The sequence below is a fragment of the Aspergillus costaricaensis genome, assembly GCF_003184835.1.
Source record: "Aspergillus costaricaensis CBS 115574 unplaced genomic scaffold BO79scaffold_7, whole genome shotgun sequence".
Classification (NCBI taxonomy): domain Eukaryota; kingdom Fungi; phylum Ascomycota; class Eurotiomycetes; order Eurotiales; family Aspergillaceae; genus Aspergillus; species Aspergillus costaricensis.
The window spans coordinates 546,589-564,184 of record NW_020291807.1 but is presented as its reverse complement, the minus strand read 5'-3'; the positions used below and the strand labels follow the sequence as shown (position 1 = coordinate 564,184).

At 48.1% G+C, this 17,596-nt stretch overlaps 7 protein-coding genes across 7 annotated transcripts; 4 read left to right on the top strand and 3 right to left on the bottom strand.

The window, feature by feature from the left end:
• Nucleotides 1-390: 390 nt before the first annotated feature.
• On the bottom strand, nucleotides 391-1,105 carry BO79DRAFT_285844 (uncharacterized protein; the record flags this gene model as incomplete). The annotated part of the gene is made up of 1 exon (XM_025688405.1): nucleotides 391-1,105. One exon carries the CDS (start codon nucleotides 1,103-1,105, stop codon nucleotides 485-487), a length of 621 nt encoding a protein of 206 aa, XP_025542382.1. The 3' UTR covers nucleotides 391-484.
• A 606-nt stretch (nucleotides 1,106-1,711) lies between these two features.
• BO79DRAFT_207864 (NmrA-like family protein) lies at nucleotides 1,712-2,994 on the top strand (the record flags this gene model as incomplete). Its single annotated transcript, XM_025682263.1, has 3 exons — nucleotides 1,712-2,344; nucleotides 2,424-2,786; nucleotides 2,837-2,994. Coding segments are annotated over exons 1-3 (1,031 nt in total), but the record flags the coding sequence as incomplete, so codon positions are not given.
• Nucleotides 2,995-8,476: 5,482 nt separating this feature from the next.
• BO79DRAFT_252375 (uncharacterized protein) lies at nucleotides 8,477-9,248 on the bottom strand (the record flags this gene model as incomplete). The annotated part of the gene is made up of 2 exons (XM_025685920.1): nucleotides 8,477-8,883; nucleotides 8,987-9,248. 2 exons carry the CDS (start codon nucleotides 9,246-9,248, stop codon nucleotides 8,477-8,479), a joined length of 669 nt encoding a protein of 222 aa, XP_025542380.1.
• A 1,913-nt stretch (nucleotides 9,249-11,161) lies between these two features.
• On the top strand, nucleotides 11,162-12,592 carry BO79DRAFT_168753 (ceramidase). Its single transcript, XM_025679444.1, has 7 exons — nucleotides 11,162-11,223; nucleotides 11,268-11,280; nucleotides 11,348-11,408; nucleotides 11,457-11,615; nucleotides 11,682-11,966; nucleotides 12,024-12,141; nucleotides 12,198-12,592. The coding sequence occupies exons 1-7, from the start codon at nucleotides 11,177-11,179 to the stop codon at nucleotides 12,379-12,381; spliced, it is 867 nt and encodes a 288-aa protein (XP_025542379.1). The 5' UTR covers nucleotides 11,162-11,176; the 3' UTR covers nucleotides 12,382-12,592.
• A 183-nt stretch (nucleotides 12,593-12,775) lies between these two features.
• Nucleotides 12,776-14,309, top strand: BO79DRAFT_243831 (cobalamin-independent methionine synthase II family protein). Its single transcript, XM_025685319.1, has 2 exons — nucleotides 12,776-13,093; nucleotides 13,152-14,309. Exons 1-2 carry the CDS (start codon nucleotides 12,835-12,837, stop codon nucleotides 14,117-14,119), a joined length of 1,227 nt encoding a protein of 408 aa, XP_025542378.1. The 5' UTR covers nucleotides 12,776-12,834; the 3' UTR covers nucleotides 14,120-14,309.
• Nucleotides 14,310-14,666: 357 nt separating this feature from the next.
• BO79DRAFT_279717 (oxidoreductase,short chain dehydrogenase) lies at nucleotides 14,667-15,793 on the top strand (the record flags this gene model as incomplete). Its single annotated transcript, XM_025688004.1, has 4 exons — nucleotides 14,667-14,687; nucleotides 14,746-14,812; nucleotides 14,881-15,011; nucleotides 15,077-15,793. The coding sequence occupies 4 exons, from the start codon at nucleotides 14,667-14,669 to the stop codon at nucleotides 15,791-15,793; spliced, it is 936 nt and encodes a 311-aa protein (XP_025542377.1).
• Nucleotides 15,794-16,053: 260 nt separating this feature from the next.
• On the bottom strand, nucleotides 16,054-17,379 carry BO79DRAFT_215228 (uncharacterized protein; the record flags this gene model as incomplete). Its single annotated transcript, XM_025683264.1, has 6 exons — nucleotides 16,054-16,180; nucleotides 16,363-16,445; nucleotides 16,507-16,688; nucleotides 16,932-16,960; nucleotides 16,995-17,074; nucleotides 17,281-17,379. 6 exons carry the CDS (start codon nucleotides 17,377-17,379, stop codon nucleotides 16,054-16,056), a joined length of 600 nt encoding a protein of 199 aa, XP_025542376.1.
• Between the last annotated feature and the right edge of the window lie 217 nt (nucleotides 17,380-17,596).

Below are 17,596 nucleotides of genomic sequence, written 5' to 3'. Positions count from 1 at the left end.
TAGCTCTATATTGCCTCTGACCTGCATGCAGATCATTTTTACGTTCTACGAGATCGAAAAGGAAGGCCAGACAAACTACTGGCATCCTACCACAAAAGCAACAGGGCCAAGGCCTACATGCAGTGAAAGGAGCAGACGTTTGGCTTGTTGTCAACATTCCTCTTCTGCTGTTTCGCATTTGCACTCATGGACGTGTGGTCGAAGGCCGACCCCAATGAGAAACAACCCGAGACAGCTTGGATGGGACTCTATGAAGCTTACGCCACCCAGCCCAAAGTCGAGTCTTCACGATCGAGTCTCAAGACGGCCCCAAGCTGTATTAAGGTTATTCTATTGGCCATATTTTGTATATAGTTACCTATCTATGCCTAACATTATTAGGAAAAAGTTATTCATTTCCGATGTCATCTATAACCAATCCCTTGACTGAAAATGAACATAGCCCGCGAAGCCCAACATCAATCAAAGCGCGCATTTCCTCAACTCAAACAACCACAAACTCCGCGCTCGTCGGCCCCTCCCCATTACAAGCCGTCAGATCCATCGGACAAGCACTCATAAACACTACACACTCCTGCTCGGCCCTCAGCACCACAAAATCCCCGACCTTACTATCCGGCTCCAAAACCCTTAACCCATTCCCACTGATCTCCACATTCATGAACAAATTCAACGGATCAGGCGTCCATCCACTCTCCAAAAGCCCCACAACATGTCCGAACGCCGGCTCAGCACACTGCTGCACAGCATCGCGAAGATTCTGGGCACAGTTATCATGGTCCGCGGTACCTCCAAGTTCGAGATATCGTTCTGGAGAGCAAGCTGCGTAGAGAACGTCGTGTGTGCCCCGGGATGTGTCCTCGGTGATGGTCAAGATAGGGTTTCGGTTGTTGTCGACGAAGGATTCGTTGATTGAGGGAAGGAGCTTTTGTAGGGTGGGTCGGGTGTGGGCCATGGACATGTATCTAGGGACAGTGTTGGGTGTGGAGGGGATCGTGAAGGCCCAGGTGTCGATGACTTGGCTGCCCGAGGTGTTTATGATTTTGATTGATTGGCTGGGGTGGAGTCGTTGGAAGGCGAAGCTTCTGGCTGGGATGGTGGGCATTTTTGTATAGAGACTTTTTGGAGGATGGGTATGGTTGGGTTGACTTTTGGAGTTCCTGAGCCTGAGTCCTATATCCACGAAGGTCTATGCGTACTGATCGATAAATGAAGGTTCAAGCAACTACATCCCACGGGACAAGTGCTGGTGTTATATGCTCAACCCCTTGAGTTGCATTGATAAGCTGCGTGTCTCCAGAAGAAGATAAGGTGACGTCATTTCTCCGCGGAATCACTCACATATTGGGCTGTCAGGCAGTATAACATTTCCTCTGCTGAAACCCGCATAACCCTTGTATATTGTCGAGACTTCTTCGTTTCCTTTTAGATGTGGTGTAGCTAGCTAGATAGCTAGTCTGGTGGAGCCTCCAAAAGTAAAGGTGGATCGTGTAGATTCCCCATCCTCATCAATTAACCTAATCTAACCTACTTTGTATACATCCAAAGCAAACTAACCACCCGATCTCCGGGTTACTATACCCACAGACCCATAACTACTCTAGTAACTGCGGCATCTGCGGTGCTGACATGCATGAATCCCCGCTTACCCCTTCCCCCACCCCACCTTGCATATCAGACAACGCATCACCATAACCCCAACCCCAACTCCCCCTCAATCAACCCCTCCAACCCCGAACCCACCACCACAACAATGCCCACCAAAACCCTCGTCATCATCGGCATAACCGGCAACCAAGGACACTCCGTCACCACGCAGTTCCTCCACGACCCAACCTACCACATAATCGGGCTAACGCGGAACCCAACCTCCCCGACCGCCCAATCCCTCTCAGCGCAAGGCATCACCATCCTCGCCGCCGATCTCAACGACCCCAGCACACTCACCCCGGCCTTCCGCGGCGCGAACCTCATCTTCAGCGTAACCAACTACTGGGAGCCATTCTTCCGCGAAGACTGTCGAAAACAGGCAGTGGAGCGGGGGATCTCATGTCGTCGGTACGCGTACGAGGTGGAGGTGCAGCAGGGGAAGAATATTGCGGATGCGGCGGCGGCTACGGTGGATTCGCTGGATGAGAATGGGTTTGTGGTGTCGACGTTGAGTCATGCGGCGGAGTGTAGTGGGGGACGGTTTGGGGAGTTGTATCATTTTGATGCTAAGGCGGAGGTGTTTCCGAATTATGTGAGGGAGAGGTATCCCGCGTTGGCTGGGAAGATGTCGTGTGTGCAGACGGGGTATTTTATGACCAGTTATAGGTTGGTTCCTGGGGCTTATTTTACGAAGGTGAGTGAGTGGCTATTCTTGGTTTGGGGTGTGGGTGTATGGGGTTATTGCTGATGTGTGTGTGTTTTTGGGTGGATAGAAGATGATGGAGGATGGGGAGGTGTCGTTTGAGATGACTTTTACGACGGCGCCTGATGCGAAGGTTCCGCATTTGGATGTTAATGCGGATTTGGGGAACTTTGTTTATGCGGTTTCGAAGATGCCCCCTGGGAAGAGTTATATGGCTTGTGGGTCGTATTGTAGCTGGGCGGAGTATATGAGGATTTGGGGAAGAGTCAATTCGGTCCCGGCAAGTTATCGGCAGATTACTCTTGAGGAGCTGATGGAGAAGACTCCCGATCCGGAGTTTGGGCGTGAGGTAGGTGATATGTTTACTTATTCGACAGATCCGGGGTATGATGGCGGTGATAAGGAACTGCTGACTGCAGAAGACATACGCAATGTGAGTGTGTTGTGATGATATGGTATTTAACCCACGGCTAATCTCTACAGGCCGGGATTGAGTGTCCCATGACCAGTTTGGAGGAATGGATTGAAAAGGAGGATTGGTCGGCTGTCTTGAATAGTGAATAGGTCCTGATGTATATATGTAGCTGGCCAAGAAAATCCGCATCACGACCGAGGTTCGGCCAATATAACATGAGCGACCCTACCAGACTGTGCACGTCTAGTTGACTCTTGCACCTGAGTAGGCAGAGACTGCGCCACTGCATTCCGTATTTCCTCTTTGATAAGTGCAGAGAGGCTCACTTGCACGTCATTGACCAAGCCAGCGCGGATTGAATCAAGCTGGCCGGATAGGCTTGATTGCAAATTGGCATGGGCAGTACCTTGGACTTGCTTAGCAATCTCTGCCAGTGCGTCGCCCCCGAGCCTGGTCTCTCTGGACATTCCAGCCAATGTCAGGTCCTTCCAGCAAGCGGAGTCAATATCGCTCATACGTGGAATGCGGATTGTGCTCAGGTGCTTGACGGTACGTTGAAGCACGATAGATTCATGGTCCCATTTCTTAATCGTGGCAAGACGCATCACAGCGGAGTAAACTTCGAATGTGAGGTCTTCCACCTTGGCTCTGGTGTGATGTGGTATTTCGCGGCCGTCGCTTAGAAGTCCGTGATACTGTGTGCACTTGCTGCCGAACTGAATCAGGTCCTTGACATGGGACAGCAGATCAACTGTCGCCAGATAATCAGGCCTTAGACCAGCACGTTGTGGCCCAGATTCCGATTCGGGTAGTGTCTCATCGTCAAGTCTTCCGCGCTGCACATCAAGGTCCATTGCAATCAGATCACTGATGTCTGAAGGACTCAGCCCTTTCGTTGCATTCTTTGGCAACCCAACAACGAACGCTTGAGGCGACTCGTTGACAGAGGACTTCTGTGGCGATGATGAATCCTCGACGAGGCTTCTCATACATCCTGAAACCAATGTTCCTATGTTCTTCTTTGAGTTAGTCAATGAAAGAAACGGAAATAGGAATTTTCACCTGCCTCAATAATGTGGTTGATCCCAGCCCAGAGCAATGCTTTATACAGGAAGTCCTCACTTTCTAGTTCTTGTTTGTCCATGCGCATCCCACTTATGTACCTCTTGATGTCTTCCAATTGTTCAACAAATGGGACAGAGAATTGGTATGCTGCAGTCAGACTTGCCTGACAATTCTCCAGATCCCAGAAACAGGGCAACCGTCTCCACTTGTCCAATGCGGTAGCTAGTAGCCTCTGGCGCTGTGAAAGCTCCTTTGTAATGGACTTCTGTGGCAGAAACAACTTTCTATAGGCTACAACGGTATCACTGTCAATCTTCTCCATTCTCCTGTATGCTGTAGTCCAGGCCTTGTAGTTTTGGAGTTTCTCTTTTGCGCCGCTAGTTTTGAGAGCGGCGATAATACCCTTGGCGAGAGGCTTTGCGTTCCACGCAGCTTGGAGCGCTGTTCCAAATCTACCGACAACCTTATTTGGACTGGCACCCTGTTCAAGCAGCATCTTCACTGTTGATTCATGGCCAGCTGCTGATGCTGCCACAAGAGCAGTCCCAAAGAATCCAGCTATATGGTCGACTGCAATTCCCCGGGAGTAGTTACTTGCCTTTCCTCCACCTGAAAGTAGCAGGCTGATAATGGAGTTGTATCCGTTGTACGCTGCCACATGGAGAGGGTTACCCAAAATCCCATCTTCAGTTCCTGTTATTTTTGCTTTGTCGTTGAGTAGCATTTCAACGATTGAATCATGTCCTTGAGCGGAAGCCACATATAGTGCGGTTCCATGGGGACCTTTCTCGGCGTTCACATCGACATATTTCAACAAGTCCGCAACAATCTGCTTATAGCCACGATAAACTGCCACTTGCAGTATTGTCTCCCCGTCAGAATTCCTTGCGCTCAAATTCTTGGGATCAGTTTGAATCAAGCCCTCGACGACCGGCCTGAGATTGAGTTTAAGCGCATAGTGGATTCTTGAGGCATGCCTCTGGCGTTTACTGTCGGCTTTCGTCCCACTTTTGTCCATTATAGATTCACCCGCATCAAGACAGTCCAGCCAATCATCGAATCTTTCAGACTGAAATAGTACACGAATTCTCCCTTGAAGCATAGCACGTTCACTGGCCATGCCATCTGCTTTCTCGAATAATTGGTAATGTTGAAACCAATATTCGGCAGCATAGCTCCGTAACGTCAGTTCGAAACGGCTTTTATTGGCCGTGTCTCCCGCTCCCAATGGCAGCATTAGAATATCAAGACAGCGTTGGGTAATTTCGAAGTGAGCTTGTTCCTCGGAACATAGAAATTGCGATATCAGACTGTCCTGACCTATGCGAACCTGGGTCTCCAAATACTCTTTCGCCGAAAAGTGGGCGAACCGAAGGACTTTATCGCACTTCTTGCTCTTGCGGTTAATGATCAAGGTTTGCGTGGACTGGGTCACCCATTGGCCTGTACATATTTCATAAACTGCATCACTGTCGTGAAGGCCAACTGCAGAGGCAATCTCATCTTGAGTGAGCGGTCGTAACTGCCTCAGAAGCCATATAAACATTGCCCTCAAAAGCTTCCTGTCGACTTCGCTTACAGACCTCAAATGTTTCTCGTAAATGGCTACCATGCTCGTCGGAACTTCGTTCAGCTTTGCCTCAATTTTCTTGGGGTCCTTTCGACACTCGCGTATTTCGTGAACCAATGATGTAGCCCAGAGAAAATTCCTACCATTTGTTAGCCATGGTAATAAATATGTATACTGGTCGGCGGGAACTGTACTTTTTAGCCCCTTCTATAAGCCGTGTCTGAATACGAGACTTTAGGAAAACAGGGAGATCGCTTATGCCATCACCATGCTGCATAGTAGTGTCAATGTAGTTGCGAATGTCAACTTCGAGCCCTTCCGCTACGTCAATCTCCACCAGGATGTCTTTCAGATGTCCTCGAAGACATTGTCGTATATCATCCTCATTCTTGCTGACAAGGAGAATGTGAAGGTTCGAAATTCCTGACTGAGCCAGTCGCTTTATGAGTTCGAGCAATTTGTGACGTTCTCGGTCTTCTGATTCTTTCGGAACCTCATCGAGACCATCTAGGATTATAAAGACGTCCTTCTGTAGCTCAAGCACTGATAGGATGCTGTGCAGATATTCGATGAGTGTCTTGGTGTCAGGATAGCGTGCGAACTTTCGGTCTTCTACCAAGGCACTGGAAATGTCTTCTGGGAAGCCCCCAAGACTACTTCCCAGCTGTCGTAGGACAAACCGCAATAGCAGGTCGATGCGCGTCGTGTCTGTCTCATCGAAACGAAAGTACCACCGCAATAGTACCCGGTTTCTGTCTTTCTTGAACAGCGTTTCAAGTTGGTTGACGATGGTTGAACTGTAGAGAATTAGCCGGCTTAGAAGTAACCAGATGGCACAAGGCGGGCGGTTCGCATACCATAAGGACGATTTTCCACATCCAGCTAGTTATTCTGTTAGTATATGCAATTCTGTTTCTGGATATTGTTCCATACATTCACCATACAGCCAAAGCAAGGATTGTGGTGTGTCCACCCAAGTTTTGTATTCTTGACGTTCAAGCAACCACCTCCCCGCTACTTCAGTCTCATCGCTGGATACAATGGCAGACCTTAGCTTCTTGTGCTTGCCATCGCTGGCCGCAGCTATATCACTGGGGAACAGCCATTCAAGTAGCTGCGTCTGAATTTCCCCTTCACAAATCTCAGCCTCTGGGTCTTGCTACCGGAAACGACACTGTAACGTACCTGAAAGGGTCTTATCGATCTTCGCAATGCCCTTCATGATCATTGATGTACTCTTGGAAACATCTCCTAGAATTTTCTGGACCTCCTTGACTCGCTTCATCTCCTCTTCTTGGGCTGGTAGCATGTCAGCACGGCGTGCAACTTCCATGGTATCTACAGTATTCCACTTACTTTCAAACATGAACTGCTGCTGCTCAGCCATTATTTGCCGAAACCACTTTTCCACCATCTCGTCGCTTCCCTGAATGGCACTTTGCAAGTCCTTCAGCGGCTCCTGGGTAAGTGATTTAAAACTCTGGATAATCCGGTCTAGTCAAGATAATCAGTATGGACAACGTTCATGGGGCAGGTACATTCTTGATACCTAATCTTTTCGATGTAACTGCCTGCTTCACTTTTGCAGAATATTGTAGTACACATATGTACACATTGACAATGGCATCCCCTAATTCGGCCGCATTGGAAATCTGGACTCGGTGATAAAGAGCCTCGATGCGAGAGTATCGAGCCAGGAGTACGGCCAGGTATTCGGAAGCTTCCCAAATGCGCTGCATCCTTTCCTGGTTGTTTTGGATAAGCTGCAAGAGTCAACCATACGTCCATCCTGTAAGAAAATAAGTCAATGATCACAAACCGTCAGACCAAAGGAAACCACCGCCCATGCGATAGACGCATAGCCTGTCGGATCAAATTTAACGACCACATCGCCCAACGCCTGAACGGTCATGACCGATTTCAAGATAGAACTTGCACGATCATATGCGTTCCCCTTCGTTTTTGACGGCCATCGCTCCTGATGAATGCGTAGTTTGCTTTTGGTCAGGTTCATAACGCCCTCTACGTACTCTTTAGGCAATCTTCCCATCCGATTGATGTTCCTATCTTGCCACTTTTGAGTCAGACGCTTCCTATTCGCGTCGCCCACGTCGACGGACATCCACGCCTCTTCCCATAGGTTCCGCTTAGGCTCGACCACGGCAGATTTTGGCTTCGCTGCTGCCACGCCATTGGACTTTGCCTGTACTGGCTTCGGCTTTGTAGGTTTCGAAGATGGCGTTTTCTTGGCCTTGGTGGTTGTGGCCGGCTTGGCCTTTACCTTCACCGGTGATGGTTTCTTAGGCGGGTGTGGAGTGTCATCTTGTGGCTTGACCATTTGGCTTATTGAGGAAGTGTTGGTTTGGTATTCTGTAATAGTTGATGTTTGATGCTAAGGGAAAAATATTGGCAAATGAAGCTGTCATGATGGAAGATCGCGTTCTTGCGGGAGATTTGTACCCCGCGCGAGGCTTTGCAGAGGTCAAGCTGATGGGGCTGATACTGTTTCATAGTGGGAAGAGCTAATGCTGGTGCAGGATGAGGGGACAAAAACAAGTATCTTGATTGGAGGATTCGTATGCGTTGTCAGCTAGCTAGCCAGAAGAATACGAGGCGCCCGCTTGGCTTGGCCCTGCAGTGATACCTGCATGCTGTGGGTCACACCCTAGAAATGTGTTTGTGGGAAGTCGAGTGCAGAACGACTGTCACGCGGATTAGTGATAGGAGGAATATGGGAAGTCTATAATAAAGCCTGGAAATTACGGCAGGCGTGAAAGCGGCTCTAACCGCTAACCTTATCCTTGAAATATGCAGGAAAATACTACGGGTCTTGCCTGAACTGAAATTCTTGAGACGGTTGGGAGCTCAGCGAACTTGAATTCATTCCAGTCAAAGAGGTTATCCTTCTTATGATAAGATAAGTCGTTTGTTTATTTTCAAAATGAAAGTGACACTCGAGATACGCAACCATCATTCCAACATGATATGACAGCTTCATTCCACTCAGATACTTCCCCACATCAAAGATCCTCTTTTCTTGAGAAACTCAAATGTGGGTTTTGACACAGTGATCCTACTGTGCCTCTACATACCATGGCACGAAAACATCCATAGTTTCATAAAACTCCTCAGCCACTGCTCCCTCCAAGCCCCAAGCGGAGATCACCTCCATCCCAGGCCGATATCCCCACTGCGTATTGATCCTCAAATGGGCAATCCTGGCGCTCTTATCCCGACTGAACTCTAAAGACTCATTACTTTCTTCTCCCGTACGATAATTAAGAAGTGAGAGCCCCATGATTTGTAGTCGCGGCATTCGCTGCGCTGCTGTGCCCATGGCCCGATAGAGAATACCAAGGTCGGCACTTTTGATGTATTCCCGCCGGTCAGAATACCTGTCCTTCGGCGGAGGGTTTGCCAGCGACTCCCGAACTGCAGCTTCACGGGTTAGTGGAGGATCAAGGCCAAGTAATGGGGACCCTGTCCTTGTGTTAGTCACAAGAGATGATTGAAATATACGTAACTCAGAAGGCAGCATATGAAAAGGCAATCTAGAAGTTGAATCAAGCGCAGCAACACTTACCATCTTCGTTGTATGGAGGCACATTGAGTACTAGAAGCCGTTCGAGTTTCGGCCAGTAAGGAGCATTGGTACTGTTTTCCGCCGATGGCCAAAAAAGAGCCTTGCTAATCCGGATATGACTCAAAGTGAGTGACTTTAGCCGCATACTCAGGTTATGAAGTCGGGTGGACAGATAATCCATCCCACTAAGCCCCATATAGGTCAGTCGATGGTTGCGAAGTTCGTCGTCATGTAAAAAAGGAGACCATTCTCGGTCGCGCATAACGGAAAGCTCAAGGCTCTCCACAGAACTTGGTACACAACGAATGAAGTCGATCATTTCTAGATTAAAAGCACGCCAGTTAGCCCGTATCAATGCTTGAAGACCATGAAAGGAAATAAGAGCATACCTTGTCTTAACAAGCGACGAATATCACCTACAGAAGGACCCATCCATATAAAATCTTGCAGTAATACATGCTTCACATTGGGGAGACGTTCAAAGATCAATCCAAATGATGATAACAAGACAGCATTTAACCATGTCCCCGTTACTCCAAGCGACGTGACGCATACTGGACTAGGTAAGGGTTCCAGGTGCTTTGCTTTCAGGCAGGATGGAAGTGCTTTTCGATGCTTGAACAGGATATCCCTTAAGGATGATGTGTACTCTGAATATTTGGGGTTGAAGGTTCCACAATGTGGATTGTGGTCGCTGAATACCAGTTCGAGCCCTGGATGCTGCTCTCCCCAACTGTGCAACGCCAGAAACAAGAAGCCGAGCGCTTTGTGGTACTCTTGGTCATACCATTCATATAGATACTCATTGGTGTTTGCCCGATACATAAAATCAGTCACCTTTGGTAAGACAAAATATGGTTGCCAAAGGATATGTCGAATATAATTTACCCTGGCACGTCGCCAGTCATTGCCTGTAGTGCACCTGGAAAGGTTCAACACGCTTAAGTGCCCGCTAATGCATAATCTCTTCCAAATAATTGGCTCCACAATTCCCTGCCATTGACGAGAAATAACAGAGTATTGGGATAGCCTTTGTGAACGCCAAGCCGGTGGCACATCGTAATAAGTGGCTCCGGGAACACGTTTTGGACGATGTTTGTTCCCAGAGGTATCTTCAAGCAGATAATTAAAGATGAGACTGATTATCTCGCTGGGAAGAGGCTTCATGGTTCTGAGCTGGCAGTGGTGCTGAAGTGGTTTCTGACCTTGCTGATGTCACGCTGGGATAATTCTCTGGGTAGATCAACAAAAGCCTTACATATAGAGATATAGAGATATAGAGAACTGTAAATTGCGCACACTTAGAGTAATAACCTTTCCTCATGGGAGAGGATGCAAGAGTCAGAAGATATTATATACGTTATCTGGGAGCGTGACGGCATCCATCTAACTATGATAGTTGGATATAGTATCACTTATCTTCATTCTCGTTGTCCCTGGAAAATATAGGTAGCTTCCACATTACCCAAGAATTAAAGACGTATATGGAATGCACCACCTGTTTATACCCTTCACTACCACAGGTAGACTTTCCAAAAATAGTTGCGAGAAATATATCCAACACCATATTTAGTGCATATAATGAAGATATCTGAACTTTCCCGTTGAAATGGCAAGAATGGTTGACATTGAAAGCGAAGGAAACCGGGATATCCATTGACTTACCCCCTGCCGACTTAGTGGTGTTCACCCCTCTGAAATTCCCGCAGTTACTATTGACTGCTGCATTGTATATCTATGTTTCGCTGGGACATCGGAGGAGCCCTTCAATGGACCACTTAGCTCACGTAAGACAGGGTCGCTAGTTAATTTATTGTTTCATTTACTACTTACAGTAAAGCCACTGTTTATCTTATAAGCGTGATGTATCGATGGAACAGAATCCAAGTACCAAAAAATTACGTGTACCATCAAGAATCATAGTATTCTTGTCGATCGATAATTTAGATAAAGCCACAATCACTCAGTTGAAATAGCAATGAGTCTGGGGCTGGATTCACCAAAGCGCTATCCGGCTCCTACTGCGGGTCCACAATCCTTCGAACAAGGGTCATAGATGACAGCTTGCAGGAGACATAAGCCAATTTGCTGGTGCCTAACCCATGGGAACTGATGGAAAGTCACGTATAAATCAGGTCTCCCCGATACGTGCCATTTCCTAATTCTTACACTTGCCAAAGATTCCTTACCATGGCATCGGAAAGTCCCTTTTGGGGCCCATCTACTTCACATGCTAAGTTAGTATGAAGGCTACGATCAAGTCCAAGCTAACGGTGCAAAGTTTTTGCGAGGAGGTAATTGGTTTATTTGAGAGCACAGAATATTCCCGCATCTATCCTTCCTAACAAGAACATCACATAGGACTACGTGGTGACCAGATACGTCGCCGAATTTATCAATACCCTAACCAATCTTGTGTACAGTATGTCGCGACCTGCCGCTTCTACACAAAAACTAATAAATGACGCAGTATTCTACGCAATATACGGAATTAACCATCTTCGTCGAAATTCTCTTCGTCGACATTCGAATAAGAATGTCTTCCGCGCCCTTCCCTACTGGGGCTTGATGGGCGTTGGTATCGCTTCTGCGGCTTTTCACATGAACCTCAAGTACCATACTCAGATGAGTAAGCCATCCACTACCTTCCATTGCTAGTCTAAGTAGTGTTTTTTACCAAGTCCGTTTGGAACAGTGGACGATGTATCCATGCATCTCACCACAACACCGGTTCTCCACCGCGTCATGACAGTGAACACCAGTCGCAGAACCTCGATTATCCTAGCATTTCTGCTGGGTGCAGCTCTTATAGGACTCATAACACACCATGCACTGACAGATGAGCTACTCTTACATTCCGTCATGTTCATAGTCAGCGTGACGATCATTGGAGTCCGTACGATGCAGTTGATCACCACTCGAACGCCAAAGAATTCTCTCGCTCGACGGCAGATCTGGGGTATGGTAAGATTTGGAGCTGGTAAGACCAAAGCATCTATCTATCATTTTCATGTATTCAGTACACTGACTGCCAAAGCTATATTTGAGCTGGGATTCCTCGTCTGGTTAGTTGATGGGTGGATATGCGGATGGTTGAGGAGCTGGCGGGCGACTATTGGCCTGCCGTGGGCTTTTCTGCTGGAACTACATGGGTGGTATGCAGATTCATGCTTTCTTCCAAGGGTCCGAGCTAACAATCGGTATGAAACAGGTGGCATATCTGCACCGGAGTTGGCGCTTACATATTCATCGCGGTGATTGATCACCTAGTGTCGGGTGAAGATGCTGGAGCTATTAAGGAATCATTCGCCTGGCCTGCGCCGTGGGCTTCTCGTTCTATTTTTGCGGGTAAAGGTTCAGCCCTGGGTGTCACGGCGGATCTCAAGACAGACTGAGGCGAGAACACAACAAGTAGATTTGAGGCGGGAGACGGATGGGGACGAACGTTGGTCGGGGTAGAACTAAGCATCAGATATGCTGCGAAGCCAAGCTTTCAGCTCACATTCTTCAACCACTTAAGCTATGATGGAATCCGTGAACCATGAGCATTCTGTACAGTCATAGCAATGATTGATAAATCCGAAATAGGAGATAAGCTTGTACCGGATTAATATTCAGCCAATGAAGAAGCCAAACTTATTCACACACGTCCCACCCAGCCAATCGGCAATACGGCATTGAGTCAGTTGTAAGCGATCGGACCCCCGCAATGCACCCCACCGGCAATTGCCCTTGCCGATGCACCCCGCCCTCCGGTCTCAAAAGCTTCGAACTCTTGCCTGCCAGAAATCTCAATCCTCTTATCCAGAGTAATTTTGGACAGATTTGGAAGAACAAGCTCAGACGCAATGGCCAACCAGCTACACAGTGCCCCGCCCTTCCGGGCCGAACATATGGGCTCCTTGCTGCGTCCCGACAACCTGCTTGCGGTGCGTGAGAAGATCCGCGATACCGGTATCTCGGAGCAGGAGGCAGGTCTGCAGGCCGTTGAGGAGGAGACTGTTCGCGATGTTGTCAAGCTCCAGCGGGATCTGGGCTACAAGGCTGTCACTTCTGGTGAATTCAACCGGACCCGTTTCTGGGGACAGATGTGGGATGAGTTCGAGGGTAGGGTTCATCATTCCGATTCTGTTGCCGTCGATCATACCACTGATAAATGTATCAGGCACCATCCGTCTTCAGGATGCTGAAGCCTCCATGTTCAGACTTTACCACCCCGACGTGGTCAGTCTGATTGAGAAGGACCGCAAGGTCATGCCCGGCGACTCGGTGATCGCTGGAACCAAGCTTTCCTGGAGCCCCGAGAAGTCGGTGTCGAACCTGCACGAACTGAAGCTGGTCCAGCAGGCCCTGCCTGAGAGTGAATGGCACACCATCAAGCTGACCATGATCACTCCCGCCTGGTTCCATATGCGCTACAAGCAGGGCAAGGCTTACACTCCCGAGGCCTACGCCAACGATGAGGAGTACTTCCAGGACGTCGCAAAGGTGTACCAGGCCGAGCTCGACGCCTTGTACAAGGCTGGACTGAGAAACGTCCAGTTCGATGACCCGGGTATGGCCTACTTCTGCTCCAAGGCCTTCCGCCAGGGCTGGGAAGAAGACAAGGACAACATCGGCACTGTCGAAGATCTGCTTGACGCCTACATCAAGCTGTACAACGACTCAATCAGCAAGATCCCTGCTGACATGCACACCGGTATTCACCTTTGCCGCGGTAACTTCATCGGAGGCAGACACTTTGCGGAGGGATCTTATGACATCATCGCCAAGAAGCTGTTCGAGAACCTGAACGTCAACACATTCTACCTTGAGTATGACACCGAGCGTGCAGGTGGTTTCGAGCCCCTCAAGTTCTTGCCCAAGAACAAGAACGTTGTTGTCGGTGTCATTAGCACCAAGCTTCGCGAGCTGGAGGACAAGGAGGCGATGAAGGAGCGGATCTACAAGGCCGCCGACTTCGTCAGCGCTGGTAGTGGTGAGACTCGCGAGGAGGCCCTCAAGCGGATCTGCGTCAGCCCTCAGTGCGGTTTCAGTACCCACGAGAGCGGATACCCTCTGAGCCTGGAAGACGAGAAGAAGAAGCTGGGTCTGACTAGGCAGATCGCTGATGAGATCTGGGGACAGCCTTGAGCTTCGCAAAGCAGCGATTGGGGCGGTACCTTCCGGCCTTTTAATAGAGAAGGAAATGTGATGATGTGAAATGAGTTATGTATTTAACAGATGTGTCATATTAGCACGTGGCAAGATGATGTACATATGGGAGTGGTGAGGGGTGCTTCGGTAGGCGCAATTTGATGAAATTAGGCTGAGAAGCATGCGTATATGTAGTGACATGACATACCTCCACTAGTAGAGGTGAACACAACTTGATCGAGACTTATTACCATTGCAAAGCGAGCACGCCCGATACCGCATCATTGTTCCCCAGGATTCATACTCGTAAGAACTACGCAAAAGCAAAAATATGACATGTAATATGTTCACCGCTAGCACCCCCAAATGGCATCAATTACAGCACGTATCCAAACTAGTTTTGGCTACGTTTAATTCTCATCGCTCAGGATTAAAGGCTGGGATTTACTATTCTTCGTCACCAACCAAGACAAGACTCTTGTTTGACGCATTGCCTCACTAGGATTCAAGCTCCACGCCCGTGCGGTAGCCAGACCAAAACACGATGTTTGACGTGGAAGGAAAGGTAAGCGTGTTACTTTTTTCGAATTCCAGCTTCCGGTGGGTTACTGAACATAAATCAGTATGTCCTTGTGGCAGGTGGCTCCAAGGGTCTCGGGAGGGAACTCTCCTTGTCGCTGGTAAAGAGAGGTATGTTGAAGAAGAATTCCATGCCATCGCATGCGTACGGCAGGCACTGACCAACGATCCACTACCAGGAGCTCATGTGACAGCAATCGCACGCTCTGAGAATGATCTGGACAAACTCAAGGTGGATATGGACGCTGTGCGCGTACACGAAGACCAAGTCCTCAGTATCCAGCGATTGGACTTGACAAATAGCGAAGAGGTCCGTGTGATTAGTATCTCAGAATCAAAGAAAGAACGCTTTCTAACCAGTATATATTTGACCAGGTGTCCGGATTTATCAACGGGTTTGAAAAACGCATAACTGCCCTCTTCTGCATCGCAGGCGGTGCCGGCGAGGAAGTGGGCCACTTTGTGGACATTTCCGCGACATCGATTCAGAGCTGCATGGAGAGGAATTATCTCACAGCGGCGTTCATTTCTCAGGCCGTTATGAGGACCTGGGCGAGTGAACTGAAATTGGAAAAAGAGTGCACCGAAGTTCAGCAACGACGCCACCTTATCTTCACAGGGTCCACGGCGGGGATAGTGGCAGTCCCAGGGTACGCCGCATATTCACCATCGAAGGCGGCTGTCCGCTCCTTAGCCGATAGTTTGAGGCAAGAGAGTCTCATGTATTCTCCGGCTGGATCTATACAGGTTCACTGCAGCTTTCCCAAGATATTCATGACAGAAAGGATCAACGTACAACAAGCACGGAAGCCGCAGATATGTAAAGAGATTGATGGCACAGCAGACAAAATCGGAGGGTTGACAGTCGAGGATGTAGCTCGGCAAATTCTTGCAGGGCTTGATAAGGGATGTTACATGATCCCGACGGATTTGCAAACACGGTTTCTACTGAATAATATGCGTGGGCCTAGTCCGCGGGACAATTCCTTGGTTGACTGGTTGCTGAGCTGGGCTGCTTTGTTGATTTATCCCGTTGTGGCTACGATTGTGGATTGGAAGGTAATGAGGTATGGCAGACAGCGGCGTGAGTGATTTAATATTCATTCATACGATGGAAAATACTGCTTTTTCATTCTTTTGACTCATATAGAAGGATATGAAACGCACTGTAAATGCAATTAATTAGGATTAATTATGATACTATCGCCAGTACAGTGGCCTCCGCATTTACGTCACAATATGGGAAAAACCACCCAGGGGATGGAGAAAAACCCATATTAAGGCCCAGAGATAACCCGAAGAAATCCAAAAATTTCTGGACTGCTAGTTAGCACCATCCCTTCTGAAAATATCTAGGAGCAGATGATAGAGGCGGCAGTAGTTGCAACTTCTGCTGAGCATCCCGGAGGGGGGTTGGCCTCGAAGTCAGCTACATATAGACCAAAGGTACACAAAACCGGTCCGCCACATTGAGGAACACTATAATGTGGTTTCTAAAGTCAGACTATGTTCTCTGAAACGGTCGGAATGTGGAGTTTCTTGTACCCATATAAATTGCAGGCATGGGGTGGAGTGGTTTCCGCTGAGCCAAGGTGGTGGAAGCTGTGGAAATAACATCAGTATAAAGCTCATCTGCAGAGACGATGGATTGAGAAGCATACTGGTTGAGGTCCAGATCGTGGCAATTGGTGTCGAGGATATTCTGTTGGGGACCTCCCCGATCTGGTTCACTCCAAAGGGAAGCCTGATTTAAATGGTTGCGTCAGATCTGAGTATGGCAGCAACCTTCACAGATATGAACTTACATGAATGGTAGTATCAACCTGGGGGGCCGCCATGGCCAAAATTGGCATCAAGGTGGTAACGGCAATAAAGAGCTTGGAGAACATTTTGCTGTTTTGTTCACCTTGGACTATCTGTTTGGAAGTTGCACAATTGAGACTGAAGATACAACGGAGAGGATGACTTGTTGATTTGGAGAATTGCCCTGTATAGAGGAAGAGAACCTCTTATTTATATTTATTTCTGAAGGAGTGCTCACCAAGAGTCAACAATTGTGTACACCGGGAGATGTGTACGTGGTTGCACTCTGGGATACTTGTACAACATGCCAGCTACTCTGCGTCATATTTGAGCGAGTAGCCTTTCAATTTCTAAATGCTCGTATAGCGAGTATAGCGAGTATAGCAGAACATGTCTCTGTCTAGATGTAGGTTGCACGAGAGCGTACCTTCAGCCAGCCTCATGCATTCTTTTGTCCTTTAGGGATGAAGTTATTGGATTGGTAACTTACTCTTCCCTCATGTCACGAGGGCAGCCTCGATATGCATTCCGAGTAACCCATCCGCTTCGCAATGGAGGCATATCTGGTAGCTATGAGCTGTACACACCGTGTATTATAATGTTGATATTCAGGAACGGCTCCATAGTGGGACTAGGAATGAAAGCTTTGGTAACAAGCATGTGAACTTGAGTCTTGAGGCATTATTAATAATATTTTCGGACTCTATTCTTGGTAGTGTCTAGAAAGAATTGCATGGGACTAAAAACTAACAGTGGAACTACCAGTCTATACCTACTAGTCGTTGTCGATCTTTGTAATTGAAGATGAGGCAATATATCTGTTCATTGTGTTGTTCGTGAACGGTAAACTGATTCCATGATGATGTGGTTGTCATTTTTGGTCAGCTAAAATGAATACTAGGGCGGAATAGTACCCATACAACGATTAGAAGGATTTGAGCTATTTGGGACTGCTAAGCAGCTCAGACCTATGCTGCCTAGCCACCCCTGTCCATAGCGGCACTAGTTAAGTGGCAGATCGGCACTACGGAACGGGATGTCCTCCTGCTTTTATTGAGGGCACAACAACCAACGTACAACCCTCCTTTGAAC